The following is a 17,550-nucleotide window of genomic DNA, read 5'->3' as shown; positions in this document are numbered from 1 at the left end:
CTGGCTTTTTCCTCGCCGCCGTCTCCGAATGCTTGCCGCCGGGGCCGTGACTGAAATGTAATCGATTGCAGATATAAAACTATTTGCAACAAGCGTTGGCTGAAAGAGACGCAGAGCTGTACCAGTGATACACTCCTCATGTCTGGATAGAAGTGGAGTTTTCCTTGCAGGGTGTTGTGGTTGATGGGCAGTGCAGGACTTGTATGTATTTTCATCTACCATGTAATGTAGTTTTAGTGTGTTTTATTATCTACAGGTTCATCCTCACAACGGTGTAAATATATATATTTGTCTTGTAGGGTGTAGTATTAACATGTTGATTATTTACATTTTGTCTTGTGTCCTAAAGGGCTCCCCGTCCAAACAGTTTCTCTCTCAAAAAAATGCTTATTATCCAGTATTTGGCATCTTATCTGCTGTGGAAGTGACCCAATATAGGGCTCGTCTGAGGAAACCGGACGGTTGAACCTGCCGCTCTCCTGACCATCCTCAGTCTTCACTGGGCCGGGCTCGCCATCTGTCGCTGGCGTGAAACCAATAAAACCCGATGCCACAGTCTCGCTTTCTTGCATCAGCCATAAAGTTAACTTAAAAAGACTAAGCCGATGGAAAATAATCTGTTTTAAAGTATTCTTTATCTTTTTTCAAGTCAAGAGCAGGGAGCTCATTAACTCGCGTTCAAAACGCGGGCTGAAAGAAGAACCCGGTTGATTCTCCGGGCAGCTCAGTGCACCATCCATGTCTCATCCCCATATGACGACATCTTAGAAGCCCTATATTTATAGGGGTTCATGGGGTTCATGGGGTTCATGGGGAAGAACCAATTCAGATACAAGTGGATGAAATGGGTTTCCTCCCCAGGGTGTCTGGGGTCCCCCTTAGAGACAGGGTGAGGACCTGGACCGTCCCAGAGGGGCTCCACGCTGGCCGAGCGGCCCAAGATGGACGCATGGACGGTGACGTTCATGTTAACTCAAGTAAATGCCCAACTAGGGACAAGAGAAGAAAATTAGCCATAGCTATCAACTCTCTCGCAGGACGTGGATTCTTTGTAATCAAACCAAGTGTATCGTCCCCATTTCAATCAAATTCTATTCTATGTGGTTTAGCTTTCTCTGGTGTTTGGGACGGGAGAAGAGTCCGTTTGTTCTGCGGAGACGAGTTCTCGTGTCATCCAGGTAAAAGAGCGAGGCAGGGTCTGTACGCGGGGACGGGTTCAATATTCTTCCTTTCCATGCTTTATTTCAGAGAGCGCGTCTCTTTGATTATAGAAAGAAGTGCCTTTTTTTTTTAGAGAAAACAGGAAGCAGGATGCAGCGACTTGAGGTGGCCCATGTGGTTTTTAATTGTCTCGACAGAAGGCAAGTGTCTCGTGGCGACAAACGTTCGCAGAACGTTGCATAACAGACCAGGTAAAACTGTGGCGTTCATTCCTTTTGTGCTGGCTTTTTGAAATAATAAAAATAAATAGAGAAGATACAAGCAGCTTATCACACGGCTGACATCCTCTTAAACATCACCTTGGCCTGTTTGTTTTGTGCTGAAGTGCTTTTCTTTGGTCGAAAACACCCAGAAGACACGTCTCGGCGGGACGTCGAGTGCAGAACACGGGAAAGAAATACATAACACATTACAATTTAAAAAACAACCCCCACACAGCGGCATTATTTTGTTTTTCCCAGAACAAACCCGCACAATAGCTGCTTGTGACGGACATATTTGGGAAAACGTGGTTCCAAATGAGGCACGGCGGTCAGTCCAGGAGGCACTGAGGTTGTCAGGTAGACAGAAAAGCTTTTTTGTCCACAGAACGCCGTTTTCGGCCTGGAAGACGAGGCTCGAGTCTCTCATCTTAGCACTTCGCCGTCACGCTCTTCGCGGTCCCTCCAGATTTAAAGGAGTTCGGATCCAAAAAGAGGAACCGGATTTTTGAACGCAGGACCCGCGGCTGCATCCGCGGCCTCTTTTCCTTCCCGTCTGCCCCGCACTGCCCCGCACTGCTGAGGTTTCACCCCAGGTTTGCTCAGAAAAGCTTGCAGCTTGGCAGAAAATACAAAAGCAAAGGTTACTGAGAAATACATATATAAACTAAACATAAATAAGAGTTCCATAGAAAATATAAGACAAACTATCCCAAATTATAGTAATCCGATGTGCTACGCCGTTTGCAGCGACTCCCTGGCATCAATGACACAAGTCTATGTATAAATACAGATACTCGGATACGTGAATACACAAGTTTGAAAAAGTCACAATTAAAAGGGCACACAGACCGGACTCCCACTTTTAAAAATATATATTGCATTTGTGTAGAAAATCACAACAAATGACATAAAACTGCCATTCTACAAATCAGTTAGAAAAAGATAAGTAGGTGCGGGGGCACAGGCGTACAATTCAGGACTTTTTCCGGTTTGTTCATCCAGATATAAATAACACTGGCGTTTACATGTGCAGCATAAGAGCAGCGCTTCCGTGGAAAGTTCTCCGTAAACACATCGAAGATTAGAATTTAAAAGAGGATTTTTTGGGGGCAAATATATCGGTGGTACCGCTTTCCAGTGGGAGGATTTGGGTTTGAACTTTCCATCATGTCTCACTGGAGACGCCCAGAAATCTCAAATTCCTTTTTCTAAGTGTTTTTTTTTTAAAAACACAAGATGGAAATGTTTATAGCCTGGAGCTCACTGCATCGGGAACAATTCAAATACTGTTATTCGGAGTATGAAATTTGCAAATCAATACTTCGTGTTAATTTTTTCCCCCATTCGTCAGGTCTCAGATCTAGATGATTGTTTTTCTCCGTAGATAAGGTTCCAGTCCAGAGACAGACGACTGTTTCTGGACTGTGGGAAGACGACGGAGAACCCGCGCAAGCACGGGGAGAACGTGCACGGTCCACACGGAGAACCCGCTCGGCCGCGACCCCGGCGCCTCTACGGGAGGCCAGAGCGCCACGGGGATAGGCGGGCCTGGAGAAGCCGATTCAGGGATTCAGAAGAATAACATTGACGTGGAAAGACGGTCAAATCTGTCATTTTGGAAGACGATACCGACATCAAAACGGTCAGCGGTGGCAAATGCTTGTTTTGATATCGCAACCTACATTCACCCAAATATCAGCATCTGATCTCCAGCTGGGGGCCTGTTGCCAATTCATAACAAAAACAAACGGATCCAAATCTTTTAAAAAAATATAAAATCTTGTCCTACTGGCCGACACGGATCGATACGACACTCCGCGAGGTGTCGTCTGATAAATTCACCAAAACGACGACGACAAAACCGCTGTTTCCATCCGCCCTCTTTCCACCGGAGGCGTTTGAATGGAACCGCGTCGCTGGGCGAGGCCGTCCCTCGTCGCTCGCCGGGACTAAGGACACTTGTAAGAGCGCCGCCGAGGCCGAGATGCGAAGGTCCGGCGTCCGCCCGTCGTCTCTATCGCTCCACCAAAGTATCAGAGTCCATGTCATTCAGTAAGTAAATATCAGTGTGGCGTGACGGCCCCGTGAGCATCTGAGGAGAAGAGGGAGCGAGACGGAGGCGGGATCAGTGACGGCAGACGGCGCTTCAACACCAGAATGGAAGACGCAGGGGATTCAAGGGGTGAACAAAGGACTTCCAGGTGTTAATCAAGAGAGGAAAGGAGAAAACATTTACAGGTTTACATTGCATGGCATAAACACACACACACACACACACACACACACAAACACACACACACCAGCGGTGTTAAATCGATTTTACGAATGCATCTGTGCAGCTGCAGCTCAGCTCTTTTTTCTTTTTGCCTTTCTTTTTTAAGGGATGGTAGGCCTGGAGACTGCAGCTTCACAGGATGTCAGCGGCCCCCAGTGTGCAGAAGACAAGAAGGTCAATCACGACGACGACGTGCCGATCGGGAGCCCGGTCGGACGCTCAGACACACTGACCGGGGAAGGCGGGTTACAGACAAAACAAGGTTGCTCACCTTGGGTCAAAGTCTTATTTTCCAAACTCTATTTTGGTCAATAAATCCCAGACGGCTCTGAAAAAGAACATGTGCGGCGCTACAGGACGACGGGCAGAAAACCTCACAGGTCCTCCACGTCCGGCACGTCCGACACGACTCCCACGGGCCAAACACACCAACTCATACCGAGGAGGCTGCACGGGAGCTGAGGGACATTCGGAGAAGCTTTGGAGCCCGTAAGGCATCGCGGACGACGAGGTGGAAATATCACCATCTACTTCATCTGTGAGATGTTTGAGATGAGATCACGTTCCGACCCTTGTCTCCGTCGGCTCCCGGTCGGGGGTTCGGTCGCCCGCGGGTCCCTTCGATTCAAATACCCAGAAGGCGTGCCGACGCCCGTGTGACATTTACTGTCCGGCGACGGCCATTTCTTTCTCGTCCTACTCCCGTGTAACACTGATGCAACTTCCTTTCAGACCTGACCTCGCGGGCAGCGTCCTGCGTGGAAGGAGCTCTGCCGCCAAACCCCGATCCTGCGGCTCAAACATCAGCCGCGCTCACAACGCCAGAATATCCACCGAGTTTTATGACCGGATCCGTTATATACGCAACGCAACGCCGTGGACGGCGAGCCCTTCGGACGTTCACAGACGACACCCACAAACGTCTACGTATCAATTACATCCCGTTTATTTTAGACATACAGTGTGTTTCTTCCAGTAGCAAAAATGGCAGAGACTTACAAAGAAAAGCAGCAAGGAAACATTTTACCTTCAGTGCAAACAAGGTTGTCCTGCGGTAGATAAAATGTGTCATTTGTTACATACTTATTTTTAATACACTACAAATCCACCCCTGCCTCCTAGAACCCGAAAAAACAAGTGGACGAGTAAAGCGCTGCCGACGCTGTCAAACAGCAGTGTGTTTGTGTGTGTGTGTGTGTGTGTGAGAGGCAAACGCAGCCGCCGGAACATGTTCCCTTTAACAATAGTGTGACGACGTCATTAAAAAGAGTTAAAAGAATGATGTTGATACTGGTTTAGTCAAACTGATTTAATGTAACGTGTTAAAAGAATTCACGGTGTCAGCGTTCCTGTTTCCGGCCTTCGTCCTTTGTGGCCTTTTAAAAAAGGGGCCGAACAGATGAAACCTCGGTTGCGTGGAAACGCCAAGTAAACGGCGGCGCCCTGGTGCTTAACAGTATAAATGACCTGGGATTCATCGACGCCTGAACTATCCACAGAAACAAAAGGCAAAATACTTTGTGTTTGCTTAAAAGGTACGCGGTGGCCCGTCGAGCGGCGCCTCACCAGAGCGACGCACAAAAACACTCAACGCTCAGAAGATCAGTCAGAGAGAAGAGGAGGATTTGAATTTACTCCTAACCCTTCCAAGCCCGCCTCTTCTAGCCCGCATTTGCAGCCTTGAACACGACAGAGCGGTGGCTCTGGAGGAACTCTGGAACAGATCTGGCTCAGACAGACCCGGCTTCCGGTCAGAAAACCCACACTTGGTGCGACTTTCTGACCCGTTTTCTCTGCAAGCTGGGAATCACTGCTGAATCGGGGTTCTTCCGACCGCACGTATCGGAGGAGTGCAACTCATAAGTCACGCTGTCGTAATCCAGGTTAAAAATAAACAAATGAGAAAAAAAAACACGGACACATTTATCAAGGCATTAATACAAAAAAGAAAACGGTCACATTTTACACATATTAGCCCCCCCGCGCAAATCTGGTTACGGTTTGGGTTTGGACGTGCGGAAGGCAAAAAAAGTGGGGTTGTGTGCACGTGTGCACAAGATGATAAACAGGCTCCTCGCCTGGTCCAGGCTGGAAGCAAAACCTTCCCCAGTCATGCGGCACAGCGGTCAGATTTCCCCCATGATTACACGGACATTCTACGTTCATGAAAAAACATAAAAACTGTCATTTCTGTGGACATTCAGGCATGCTAATGTCAACTAAAAAAAGAAATCAAAGCGGTAACAATGAGCGGCAGAATAAAAAGGACGATGCAGCTGATTTATAAAAAAAGTCTCACTAAATGTATTAAATATGTTGAAATGCTGAGTGTTTTTTGTGACGTGGCCTGTTTTTTGTAAATCTTTAAAAAATGGCCAAATACAGTGACCGTAATGCAAATATGGACTGACTCAGAAGTATGTACAGCCTGCATGAGCCTTGATGGTGTGCTCCGGCTGATGTTTTCCCAATGCTGTATGTCTGCGCAGTGTCGCTGGCGCTTGGTTCTCGCTCAGAGAAAATGCAGTCAAACACGGCGGGTACTACTTTCACTCCAACCTTCCACCACGTTGTGGGTAAAGTGTAAAATGGTGGCTTGAAATAGCTGCAGTGTTTGTACTCTGTCCCGGCAGCGTGGAGCTCTCCAGGCCTTCATTTTAAAGCCTAGAAAACAACTTCTATTGGAGAAAAAAAACCCGGAAGAGGGAAAACACCGTTTTTTTGTGTTAAATCTGGCAATAGTATTCGAAACCAGACCTAACCGGTTTCAAGCAGTAGTGTTTTGCTGGCTGAAGAACCACACTGTGGCACATAAAACGCTGCTGGTTTGGGATCAGTGTGGTTTGTTTGTGGCGGTCAGGTCACCTTGTGTTTAGATCCAGCCCTGCTGGATATAGACACACACCATCGCAACACCCACATATACCATCCAAAGTCCCCGGGGCCTTCGGGGGCCTCGGACAGAAGAATGCCGGTGGTTACTGTCCCGCTCGGCTCTAGGAGTCGCGCTCAGACCGCTCCTCTACCAACACAGCGGGTCGATCGCTTACCCTGCTGCCAAAGTCCAGGCAGGAGACGCCGAGGGCAATCAGACAGTGCCACGCCTGCGGAGACACGACAAGATGGCGCTTTACAGACATCCTCAACGTGCGGGGAATCCAGGGGTCAATATTAGAAAAGCGCTCCAGCTGCCATGTGTTTTGGCGGTCAAGTTTGGACACGAAACCCAAACGTTTTTCACAAGAATCCATTGATAAACAGACTGTAGGAAACGAGGGCGTCTGAGCGTGTGTGTGTGTGTGTGTGTGTCGCGGCGGGCCGACTCACCAGGTAGACCACGAAGCACAGGTAGACCACGGAGAGGGCGGCGGCCACCACGTAGAGCGCCACGCTGTTCAGCATCGCCACGTAAACCACCACAAAGTAAATGTTGATGGCGCAAACCACCAAGATGAGGACGCTTCCGGAAATCTTCCACACTCTGATGAGAAAGGGTAGACGGGCCCACGGAGATTAAATCCTCGCCTCTCACAAGCAGCTAAATCCCTCGCTTTCAAAACTTAGCCAGAAACAGCATTTGTGTTGGATTTTTTGGGGGGCAAAACAGCATACGTCTCACAAAGACCCGGCAAGTACATCCTGCGGCTTAGTTAGGAAAAAATAAATAAATCAACATTACCTCAGACTACTGAGAAAGACGTTGGCTATTCACTTACAGGCTGTTTGCAAAGTCGTTCATTATGGATGGAAGACTGGTGAAGGTCAGGATCGGGATCAGAGCGAACGGAAGCTGTGGGAGCGGAAGGAGAATTGGACCGGGCTCTCGGAAGCGTTCGCGACACAGAGAAAATGGCATCGTTGCGAACGACGTTTGACGGTTTCCGTCGATTTGGCCTCACCTGCAGGCTCTGCAGCACGTTGAGGAAGTCGTTCATGCCCGTGAGATGCTGCACGTCCTGGAAAATGGCCACCAGCAGTGTGGGCGTGATGGCGATGGAGCGGGTGAGCAGCACCCGCGCAAAACGAGACCACCGCAGGTCCAGAAAACCCTGACGGACGAGTCAGAGCGTGAGCGTTTCTGTTCATAAGCGTCTTTTTCCCAGAGTCAAACGTGCAGCACGGGATGCACACGTACCTCCATGACAAATTGCCCGGAGTAGGTGCCTGTCATGGTGGAGCTTTGACCGGCTGCCAGGATCCCAACGGCCCAGATGTAGAGCGCTGCAGGACCGAAGAAACATCCCAGGACCACTCCCTGAAACACACACACACACACACACACACACACACTTAAACAGAGGCTCTGAATACCAGCACCTGTCCTGTCAGGATCAACACACATCCAAGACCCCCTATTCTCCTCCTTAAGTCACCTGATTATCATGGCAGAAGTTTTATTAGCTCCTCACGGGAAATTATTTCTCTGCATTGAACTCATCCTGGATGACCCGTGAGCAGCTGGCAGCCGCTAGGAGGCGCCAGGGTTGGGGGATGGGGGACGGACTGGAGGAAAGTTCAGTCCCAAGGACGGCCATCCACCCCCGCCCCCCCCCCGAGCCACGCTACTCCTCGGTACTAGGCTGTGGGCGGTGGAGGTCCTGACTGCTGTCTGCACACGACACACACTCAGATAGCAAAGCCTGTGTGTGTGTGTGGGAGAGGGCAGAGAGCACTCCTGCTAGGACTGTAATGGAAACATACATGCACTTTGTATTCAGTCTAACCCAAGGAAGGTATTTATGGGTTTATATTAATTCCCCTGTCACTAAGATCCAAGATCAGTTAATAGATTTTATTATCATATGTGCAATGGTTTCCTGATAGCTCCTTATCCCAAAGTGTGTGAGTATCTCTAAAAACCCGCCGGTTCCATTTGTTGTGCTGAGTCCTCTGCAGATGGCCTTGAGCACGCTGCTGCCTGCTTCCCCTCCTGCAAGAACTAACAAACTCGCTCCATCTGTTTGCCTCTTTGCTTCAGCGCCTCAAAATCCAAGGCCATGATCTGCATCCGGAGGAAGGTGGGGTGCCCTCCGCAGGCCGGGATGGAGGGGTTCGAGGCCCCAAACTCCATCAGATGGGGTACACGCAGGTATATGTAGAGAGATGCTGAGCCTGCCCTTTGACGTAGCCGTCTCTGCTGCCAGGGATCATCATCCAGCGTTTGACGGCGTTTCCCTCAACTTCGACCGCGTCTATTGACGTCTCGTGCAGAGACCCTCTGCTGCGCACTCCCACCGACCACCCTCTGATCCCATGAGCAGAAAATGACTCTCCCCGTACTCCTGACCCATGTGCCAAACAGAAAGGATTCCATGTCGGAACCTGTCATGAAGCGTGGTGGTGTAACGATGAGCAGATATACCCCTTTGTAGATGTCCACCTCCAGGGTTTGGTTGTTGGCGGGGAAGAGATCCTGAGGGATGTGTGATTTGTTGCATTCGGCGATCTGCGCAAAAACGACGCATTTCAGTTTGGGCACGACGACGACGGCCGCATTTTCCTTTAAACTGCTGATTTGCACTCACCACATCCATGTTGGTTTTGTTGTAGAAGGCTTGGGCGAAGACCGCCACAACAAACACGTTGATGAGAAAGGAGACGAAAAGCGCGATCGTCGACTCAATGAAGAAGTACTTGTTGGCCTCCTTTACTTCCTTCTTATTTCTTCGATCGATCTCCCGAGACTGGGGAACGGGGGAAGGAACGGAGGGACATATTCATCAAAACCACAAAATACGCGTCATCATTTTTAGGTGGACGGTTACGTCGTGCCGCGGCGGAGACATCGGCCTGGAAAGGTGGCGAAATGACACGAGTGTGGTCGTGTAAGTTCACGGGTCCGGCAGGAACACTGTGGCTGGACCTCACCTCCTTAGGCTAGTGCCTCATTGGTCTTTGTTTCAACATGATTACAGTAGAAAACATTGGAAACATCACACCTCCCCACAGGTACCACATCTCTTTCAGGTTGCCTTTCCTCTAAATTCGACATTTGGATATTAGAATGTTGATTTTGTGTTCTGTGGAGGTACATTTGTTTGGTTCAGGCGCTATTTGTGTAAATCCTAATGTTCAATGTCACTTATCGGCCATTCACCACGGCTTCGTTCCTCACCTTGACAAGGGCAGAGTGCAGGTAGATGTTGTGAGGCATGATGACGGCGCCTACGATTCCGACCGCCTGCTCCAGCTGCATCGGCCCACAGCCGGCGCAGTACGGCACGAACATCCCTGTCAGCACCTGGACTTGGTTTGGCTTTACCAGAACGTACTAGTGAAAACGAACACACACACACACACACACACACACACGTCAGGAGGCAGCGCGAGCATCTAAAAAATGCCTCAATGTCAAAAAACCACAGAGTAAGAGGAAAGTTACCTCGTAGCCAAAACTGACAGCCATTACAGTGATGAGAAAGCCGAAGAAAGCCTCCAGTTTCCTCAAACCTGCAAGGTGATAGCAGAGGACGTCGACACGGGGAGACGGTGCATGCGATGATTTCATCTGAAGACGATAACCGCGTACCGTATTTGTCTAAAAAGAGGAAGACGAAGGTGTCGGTGATGGTAATGAGGACTCCGGCCCACAGCGGTATCCTGCAGGGGAGGCACAAGGACAAGTTGCCGGGAGCCGACAAGAAAGACGCGTAGCCTTTGGATCATTGAGCTCGGAAGCGGGCGGCGACGACGGCACCTGCCCACGGAGAGAAGGTTGAAAGCGATGGCGCAGCCGATGACCTCCTGCATGTCGGAGCCGATAATCGCCAGCTCCACCATCAGCCAAAGGAAGATACGTGGCACCTGGACGGAGAGAGCCGTCACAAATATGATGATGAAAATGACATATTTGGCAGACCGTGTGACTGAGTCTGACACATTTCTGATGGCGACTTCTTCAGGAATAAGACATTGCATTCTGGGAATGACCGGATTTACACAAATAACCTAAGATAAACGTCTGACGTTGGCACGCCGACTCGTCGGAGCGGGTGGTGGCTCACCGCGGGATACTGCCGGTTGCAGACCTCGGCCAGGTGCATTCCCGTGACCACGCCCAGCCGTGCCGCTAACCTCTGCAGCAGGAGTCCGATGATGGTGGCGAGCAGGAGCACCCACAGAAGCTGGGGGGACACCAAAACACAGAACAAGGCCATGGTTCAGGCCATGGTCATCTCCCGCCTGGACTACTGCAATTCCCTCCTCGCTGGACGACCTGCTCGTGCAATAAAACCTCTGCAGATGGTACAGAATGCTGCGGCACGGTTGGTATTCACTCAACCCAGAAGGGCTCATGTTACACCTCTGTTCATCCAGTAGCTTCCAGGATCAAGCACAAGGTCCTGACCCTGGCCTTCAAAACCACCTCAGGAACAGGTCCAGCATATCTGAACCAAATGATAAGACCTTATGTTCCCGGCAGAGAGCTGCGATCCTCTGATACAAACCTACTAGCAGTACCTTCTGCTCGCTCTAAGCGATCTCAGGCAAAACTGTTCTCAGTTCTACTACCTCAGTGGTGGAACAAACTTTCGGAAGCAACCAGACGAGCATCATCTCTCTCAACCTTCAAGAAACAGGTAAAAACTTTTCTCTTTCAGGACTATTTACTGCCCTGATGCTTGAGCTGCCCAAGAGCAGGTTAGGCACCAAGTTAGGCTATGCAGTGTGTGTGTGTGTGTGTGTGTATGTCTTTGTCAAAAAAAAAAAAAACAACTCACTAACCCCAGCTTACTGTTCTGTATATTTCCTGTGCATCTTGTATTTGCAAGTGTATTTGCAGTCCTTATGTCCTCTATTGTAAGTCGCTTTGGATAAAAGCGTCTGCCAAATGCAATGTAATGTAATGTAATGTAATGTAACAATAGAAACATGTGTGTGTCGAGCAGGACGAGGAAACTTATACTTTTCTGTAAACACCAAAAAAGTGAAACATCAGGTTCAATTCGGCAGCCATTATTTGAATATTGTCCTTTGTTTTGAATAAACTGCGCTTATTACAAAAGCGTTTTTCCTTCTTGGCAAAAAGATGTATCTGGGGAAAAAGGACCCTTTATACAGCAAGGTTGTTGTATCAAAAAAAAAAAGTACAAAAGCTATAGTGCTATTTGGCTTCTGGATGATTTATTCGGTTGTGACAGCCACTTCCTGATCTTCGCTTTCATTTTTATTACCTTGAAGCCAGCAACAGCTCCCGACTGCAGGTCTGACTCGATGTTCCCTGGATCCAAGTAAGCGATGCTCATCAAGAACCCCGGTCCCGTGAAGGCCCAAAGTTTACGGAAACTAAAAGGCTACAAACAAGAAAGTCTGTCAAAACTCAAGACTTTGGGGGAAATTCCTCGCTACAATAAAAGGCCTTCTTGCGTGTGTCCGGCACCTGGTCGATGTTCTCCGGGATGGGCACCCTCTCCTCAAAGTAGGTGGAGAAGGGTTCGTCCGGAGCCACCGGAGAGGAGGGCGGGGAGATGGAGCTGTACTGGTTGCTCTGAATGACCTCATCTTTAGGAGGGGAGTCCTCTGGAAAGATGGGAGAGAAGAGCTCCTGAGGTGAGTCGCTGTGAGAGCAGGGATGCAGACAACGGGCTCGGATGGAGGAGCCGGATTTGAGGAAAAGCCAAAAGGAAAAGACGATGAAGACTCTGAGGTTTTTTTTCCCCTCCATGTATCTCTGGAACCTGAAGCGAGTTAGAGATACATGGGGGAAAAAAAACTCAGCGACTCATCAGTCCATTCGGGGAAAGAGCACTTTGGAACCCAAAGCGAGTTAAAGTGCACTTTCCCCTTACAGACTGATGACTCTGCGCCAACCCCAGTTTGTTGGGTTATTTTTTTCTTTAACACAAATGTTGTAACACTGTGAGTTCATGTTGCCAAAACTGACGTCATTCTCAATAGTGACAACCCACTTCCTCTATCACTGCTACCAAAAATGGCTTTATTCACTTTCTCGACAGACAAACAGACAGACAGACTGTCTGAAGTCTGAAACTGACTTTGGCCATCAAACATTAGTTTTTAGACAAAAAGGGTGCACATTTTAACTTCGGAGTGGAAGACTTCCGTGTGAATCATAGCTTCAACACAAATCCATTGTGATACTGCTTTTTCTGGTTCTGTTCTGTTGCACTTAAAGTCAGGTATGTTTATTTCACTATCTGCCAGGCTGTGCATGTGTAATGGCCGATGATTGAAATCCCAGGTGTTTTTTTTTGAAAGGGCAGTCAATGTTGAGTGTTACAGAAGAAAATCAAACATTAAAAGAAACCTCCACTTATAAATGCTTCTTAATGAAGCATTGACAACTATTAAAGCAGAGGAATGAACGAATCATCACCAATACAGGAACGTAACCTGAGTGAATTTCTCAAACTGCACTCCAAAGTGAGGCTCGGGCTGCCGCGGTCACGTGAACCAAGGAAAAGATTGTTTCAAGCGCTCCTGACAGCGTGCACCCTGAGCGAAGGTCACGCTCCGGGCCGGTGTGGGTTACCTTCCAGGAGATTGCTGTCCTGCTGGGCCTTCATGAGGGCGGGCTCACGGATCCCCGGGACTTTCTGGGATGGATGCCGGTCTCCTTTAGAAAGGAAGCAGAAACTGAAAAATGCATAAAATTGGCCAATCATCTCGGGTTCCTGCGCTCATTCAAATCAAATCATTATTATTAAAAAAAAAGACAGAAACCCAAGGAACGTCCCATCAAGGAACTGCAAATACTCTAGTATGCGGGTTTGCTTGTGTCTGATTAGATGTTCCAACGTTCAGCATGACCCTGGAGATACATTTTATGGATTTCCCTCTCAAGAAACTACATGGAATGCAGCTGAAGTGCAGACCTTTACTTTTCATTCAGGACCTTTAGCCAGTGGGTCACATCAACCGGTTCCTCACTTTCAGAGGTTCAGCAGTAATTGAATGTTTGACAGATAAGCAGCTTCATGTCCACCTGTGGTCTTTTCTCACGATATTTTGTGACAAAATAAACAGACTGAGCCTCATGGGCTGATTCCGAGTGTTGAATTTGTATTTCAGGGGCTTTTCACTTGGAAATGTCAACATGAGGCCTAAAAAGCTGGCATGAGAATAAAACAAGCCACCGTCGGGCTGGGTAAGTGAAATAAAAAGTCACTTGAGAAAATGCTTTTGGAATTATGAAAAGAATCATTCTGGTCAATTGGGCAACATAAGGATACCTGAAAGATTAGAAGGCGGTACCATACAAAGATCTCCTCACTACATTGGACTCGGTGCATGAAGCTCCATCATGGTCCAAGTCCATCAACATGCGCTTATGAATGCTCGTAAACAGGACTTAATAAAAAAAAAAGGTTTTCTGAGCATAAAGTGTTAGTGTTTGCTTTGGCTGAGAGCGTCCTGGAGTCAGCTTTGTTCCCAGTCCTTTGCAATAGAAAACTATTCCAGTTTCTACGAAGTGTATGACTGAGCAATAGGAAGCCTTTGTTGACGTTCTGCTCCCAGGGAGTGGCTTACTTTTTTCTTTTTTTTTTTAACTTGCCAGGATATCCAAAACCACAACTTTGCAAAATACCCATTAGGGCCTTTCCAGGGCTCGATGTGAAAATGATGATGAGCGCAAACACATGACAATGGAATCATGTGGCAGAAGATCAAGCCGATTTCGCAAAAGTTGAACGTGGGCTGGGGTGCTCAGTGTTAGAAGTCACCTTGTCCATTTCGGTTGCAAAGTGTCTGGCAGAAAAGTTAAAAAAAACAAACAATAATAATCAGGTCATCAGGACTTGACCTGTCATTAGTATGGACAGGTAACCACTTGTTTCACATCATGGCAATATTTCCGTCAGTGTCTGATACAATTTTTGACCAAATGCCCCCTAAATTTTCATCAAGATGAGCATTTTAGGATTTGTCAGCAACCACATTTTCCCATGTGTAATTTACATGCCATGCATGAACTCTAGAAAATTAAAAAAAAATGTATCTTTACATTTTTTTATATTGACAGACTATGTGAGTCGTAGCAGCTACCTTGCACACCAGAGATGTGTGCTTAATAATCAGCCAATCCGATGTTCCCCAACCACTGTGCCGCAGCATATTAGTGTGCCGTGAGAGATCAGCTGTGCTGTGGAAAAATGCCCGCTTTCACCCGATTGGCCCAAAAAGTATTTTTCAAGGCAAATGATGTGTCTTTGAATGTCTATCTATGTGGGAGGCATGCAGCGACAGGCAGAACGATGAAATGCTCTTCCAGTAGATGGCAACAGGTAGTGAATTAACCTATGCATATTTGGAAGTGCCGTGTGATTTTTCTCGTGTAAAACGTGCCGTGGCTCAAAATTAAATTTCCCCTATGGGGATCAATAAAGTCTGATTATCTAATCTATCTTTACATGTTATGTCAGCAGGATTTGGTTTTAGTTTTGGCTTGGACACAATGAACCACCCCTTCCAGGTGCCACTTGTTTGTTTTCAGCAGGTAAAAAGCGCTGAAAATATTGGTGATATTCACCTCATCTCTGGGAGAAAATACGGCACTCCTCATTATCATGATCTATTGAAACAGAAATGTCCACTTTTTTTACTTTGACCCGGAACATCGCTTATATTCTTGTCAGAATATCTTATTTTTTGGCTATTATTATTTCCAACAATGATAACAATCCAGATAGGATTTATGTTCATTAAGAAATATTGATTACGGCTTTAACTTTTTGATTCACCGATCTGCCAAACATAATGAGGTGGGATTTGTTGTCGTTGGAACAACAGTAAAGTCCTCCTTGGGCCTGGCTTCAACAAAGACTGATGAAACCTTATCTCTGATGAGCAGCTTTTACGATCTTTACAACTGTGACAACTCCCAAAACAGACATCATCTTTTTTCTGTCTAACACCATAAACCCGGGGTTATAATTACGTGCACCAAAAACAGTAATAACAAAGTTAACACAAATATCCTGTCCTGCCATATAACAATTATCATATTATACGAAATAATATGCCTTTAATTGTCCCGCGGTGGAGACATTTCAAACACGACAAGTTGTGAACAATGAAAAAATGTGATTATTAAAGTTCTTTCTGATTCTGACTTCTAAGGTCATAAATGAAACAACTAAAACATTGTGTACGGACACATGGCTTATCAAAAAACCTAGACATCCTGCTGATACAAGCACAGCTTTATCAGCGCATGTTGCTACTTAGGAGAACATGAGTAATCCATCTACTTTCACACAAGGGAATTACAATAGTTCCATCAACAACATGAACATCATTCACAATGTGAAAGGGTTTGCTTCCAGGCAGATTTTAAACCAAGCTTAATGTGTACTAGGTGTCAATGTTGTTGGGAAATGTCATAAAATCAAAAAAAAAAAAAAAAAAATGCCAGAAGAAAGAAATGCTCACAGGTACTTGAGATTTTTGTTTGTATGTTTGTTAACTTCTATGACGAAATAAAACGTAAATGTCAAAGCCTTCAATTCGAAGTAAAACTCATTTAATAAAGTGTTTGTAAAATTGTGATTTTTAAGTTTTCTTTCTAAATCAAGTGCTCTATGTCTCCTGTGAGTACGTAGGCCAACTCCAGTGAGTTGAGAAATAAATGAGTAAACACACCGATCAGATGGCTTCTCCTCTTCTCGCCACATATAAATACAAAGCAATATTCCTAATGTATAAGTATGACCATAACATGTTATTTTGTCAACATTCTAACAGGAAACCCCAGCATACCAATTGCTGTCTGTAATAGAAATTTATGATCTGACAAATGACATATCGGAAAACGTTTTTGTTTTCTGTGCTCACTTACCTGATAAAGCTATTTTTGCCACGATGGTCTAATATCAACTATGCAAAATGTACCTAACGTATCAATGTTTGTTCTATAATACAATACATGTTAGTTACGATTAGATTTGAGATAATCCAATTGGGGAAACGGCACTGTGGGCATATTTTCAGTGAATAAAAGTGGGAAAAAATATGTGAATGTCATCACTTCTACTGTTTATTCACGACGACAAAAAGTATTAGAAAGAAACACAACCGACCTCAGCAGAGTGGGCGCCCAGGACAGTCAACAGAGATCAGGTCAACCTGTCCGCAAGTGATTCTGCAAGGATCACAGTTGATCCACGCAGGACAATCCCTCGACTCCCCCACTCCCACTCCCATTCCCACTCCCACTTCCATTCCCATTCCCATTCCCACTCCCACTCCCACGCTTTGTCCCTCGACCCACCAAAATATCACACCTTCGTACCGCAGACTCCTTCCGATCAATTTAATGCTAATGCTACGTGTTAGCTTTCTGATTATAACATGCCCGAAAAGTCAAATATTAACGCTGTCTTACCTGCGTACGCGTCAGAGGAGGGTTAAAAAATGTGTCGTGATTTTAAAATAAAGATGGACTTTTTGCAACCGCCACGGGACGACATTAAGGACGAGCGACAAACACGTTATCAAGCTAAACTCCGGCAAAGTCACATCTTTTCGTGTCAACTGAATTCGATCCCCAGAGCGCATGCGTAAGTAACTCGACGTGCGCTGATTGGCCAGTTGAGCGAAATCCGGGTGCCCATTGGCCCGCCTCCGCCTGACAGGTCACGAGACAAGAAGAAGAGAAGAAGTCGAAACAAAATGGACCAAAATGCCCCGATCATGTCTCACTTATGCAATGCGTAAACATTTAATTAGCGGTTTTCTGAGTATGAACACCAGTTGTGAGGATTTTCCGAGTCTTCTAAGAAATGGGCATAAAAGAGTGGGACATTGTAGATGAAATGATGCTTACACAAGTAAAAAAAAAAACAATAGAACAACGGCAAAGTATCACAAACTTTTTTTTCAAGTCAATTT

At 46.7% G+C, this 17,550-nt stretch overlaps 1 protein-coding gene across 4 annotated transcripts; it reads right to left on the bottom strand.

Annotated features, from left to right (window-relative positions):
• Positions 1-1,321: 1,321 nt before the first annotated feature.
• On the bottom strand, positions 1,322-17,494 carry LOC147221824 (natural resistance-associated macrophage protein 2-like). Of its 4 annotated transcripts, none has more exons than XM_086168886.1 (17): positions 17,045-17,494; positions 13,193-13,296; positions 12,080-12,219; positions 11,874-11,993; positions 10,704-10,823; positions 10,397-10,503; positions 10,229-10,299; positions 10,082-10,149; positions 9,815-9,970; positions 9,225-9,383; positions 9,062-9,145; positions 7,835-7,954; positions 7,599-7,748; positions 7,416-7,489; positions 7,027-7,180; positions 6,750-6,803; positions 1,322-3,516 (listed from the first exon to the last, which is right to left on the bottom strand). In XM_086168886.1, the coding sequence occupies exons 2-17, from the start codon at positions 13,224-13,226 to the stop codon at positions 3,439-3,441; spliced, it is 1,689 nt and encodes a 562-aa protein (XP_086025012.1). In that variant the 5' UTR covers positions 13,227-13,296; positions 17,045-17,494; the 3' UTR covers positions 1,322-3,438. The 4 variants fall into 4 exon arrangements, with proteins under 4 accessions (XP_086025012.1, XP_086025010.1, XP_086025013.1 ...); XM_086168884.1 differs by having other exon boundaries at positions 13,193-13,276; positions 17,045-17,493; XM_086168887.1 differs by lacking the exon at positions 17,045-17,494 and adding an exon at positions 13,893-13,931.
• Positions 17,495-17,550: the final 56 nt, after the last annotated feature.

This window comes from Fistularia commersonii, chromosome 21 (genome assembly GCF_037954325.1).
Source record: "Fistularia commersonii isolate RoL2024-O1a breed Wild chromosome 21, RoL_Fcom_v1.0, whole genome shotgun sequence".
NCBI classification, from domain to species: domain Eukaryota; kingdom Metazoa; phylum Chordata; class Actinopteri; order Syngnathiformes; family Fistulariidae; genus Fistularia; species Fistularia commersonii.
Note: the sequence above shows the minus strand (reverse complement) of the source record. Positions and strands in the feature narration are given on the sequence as shown.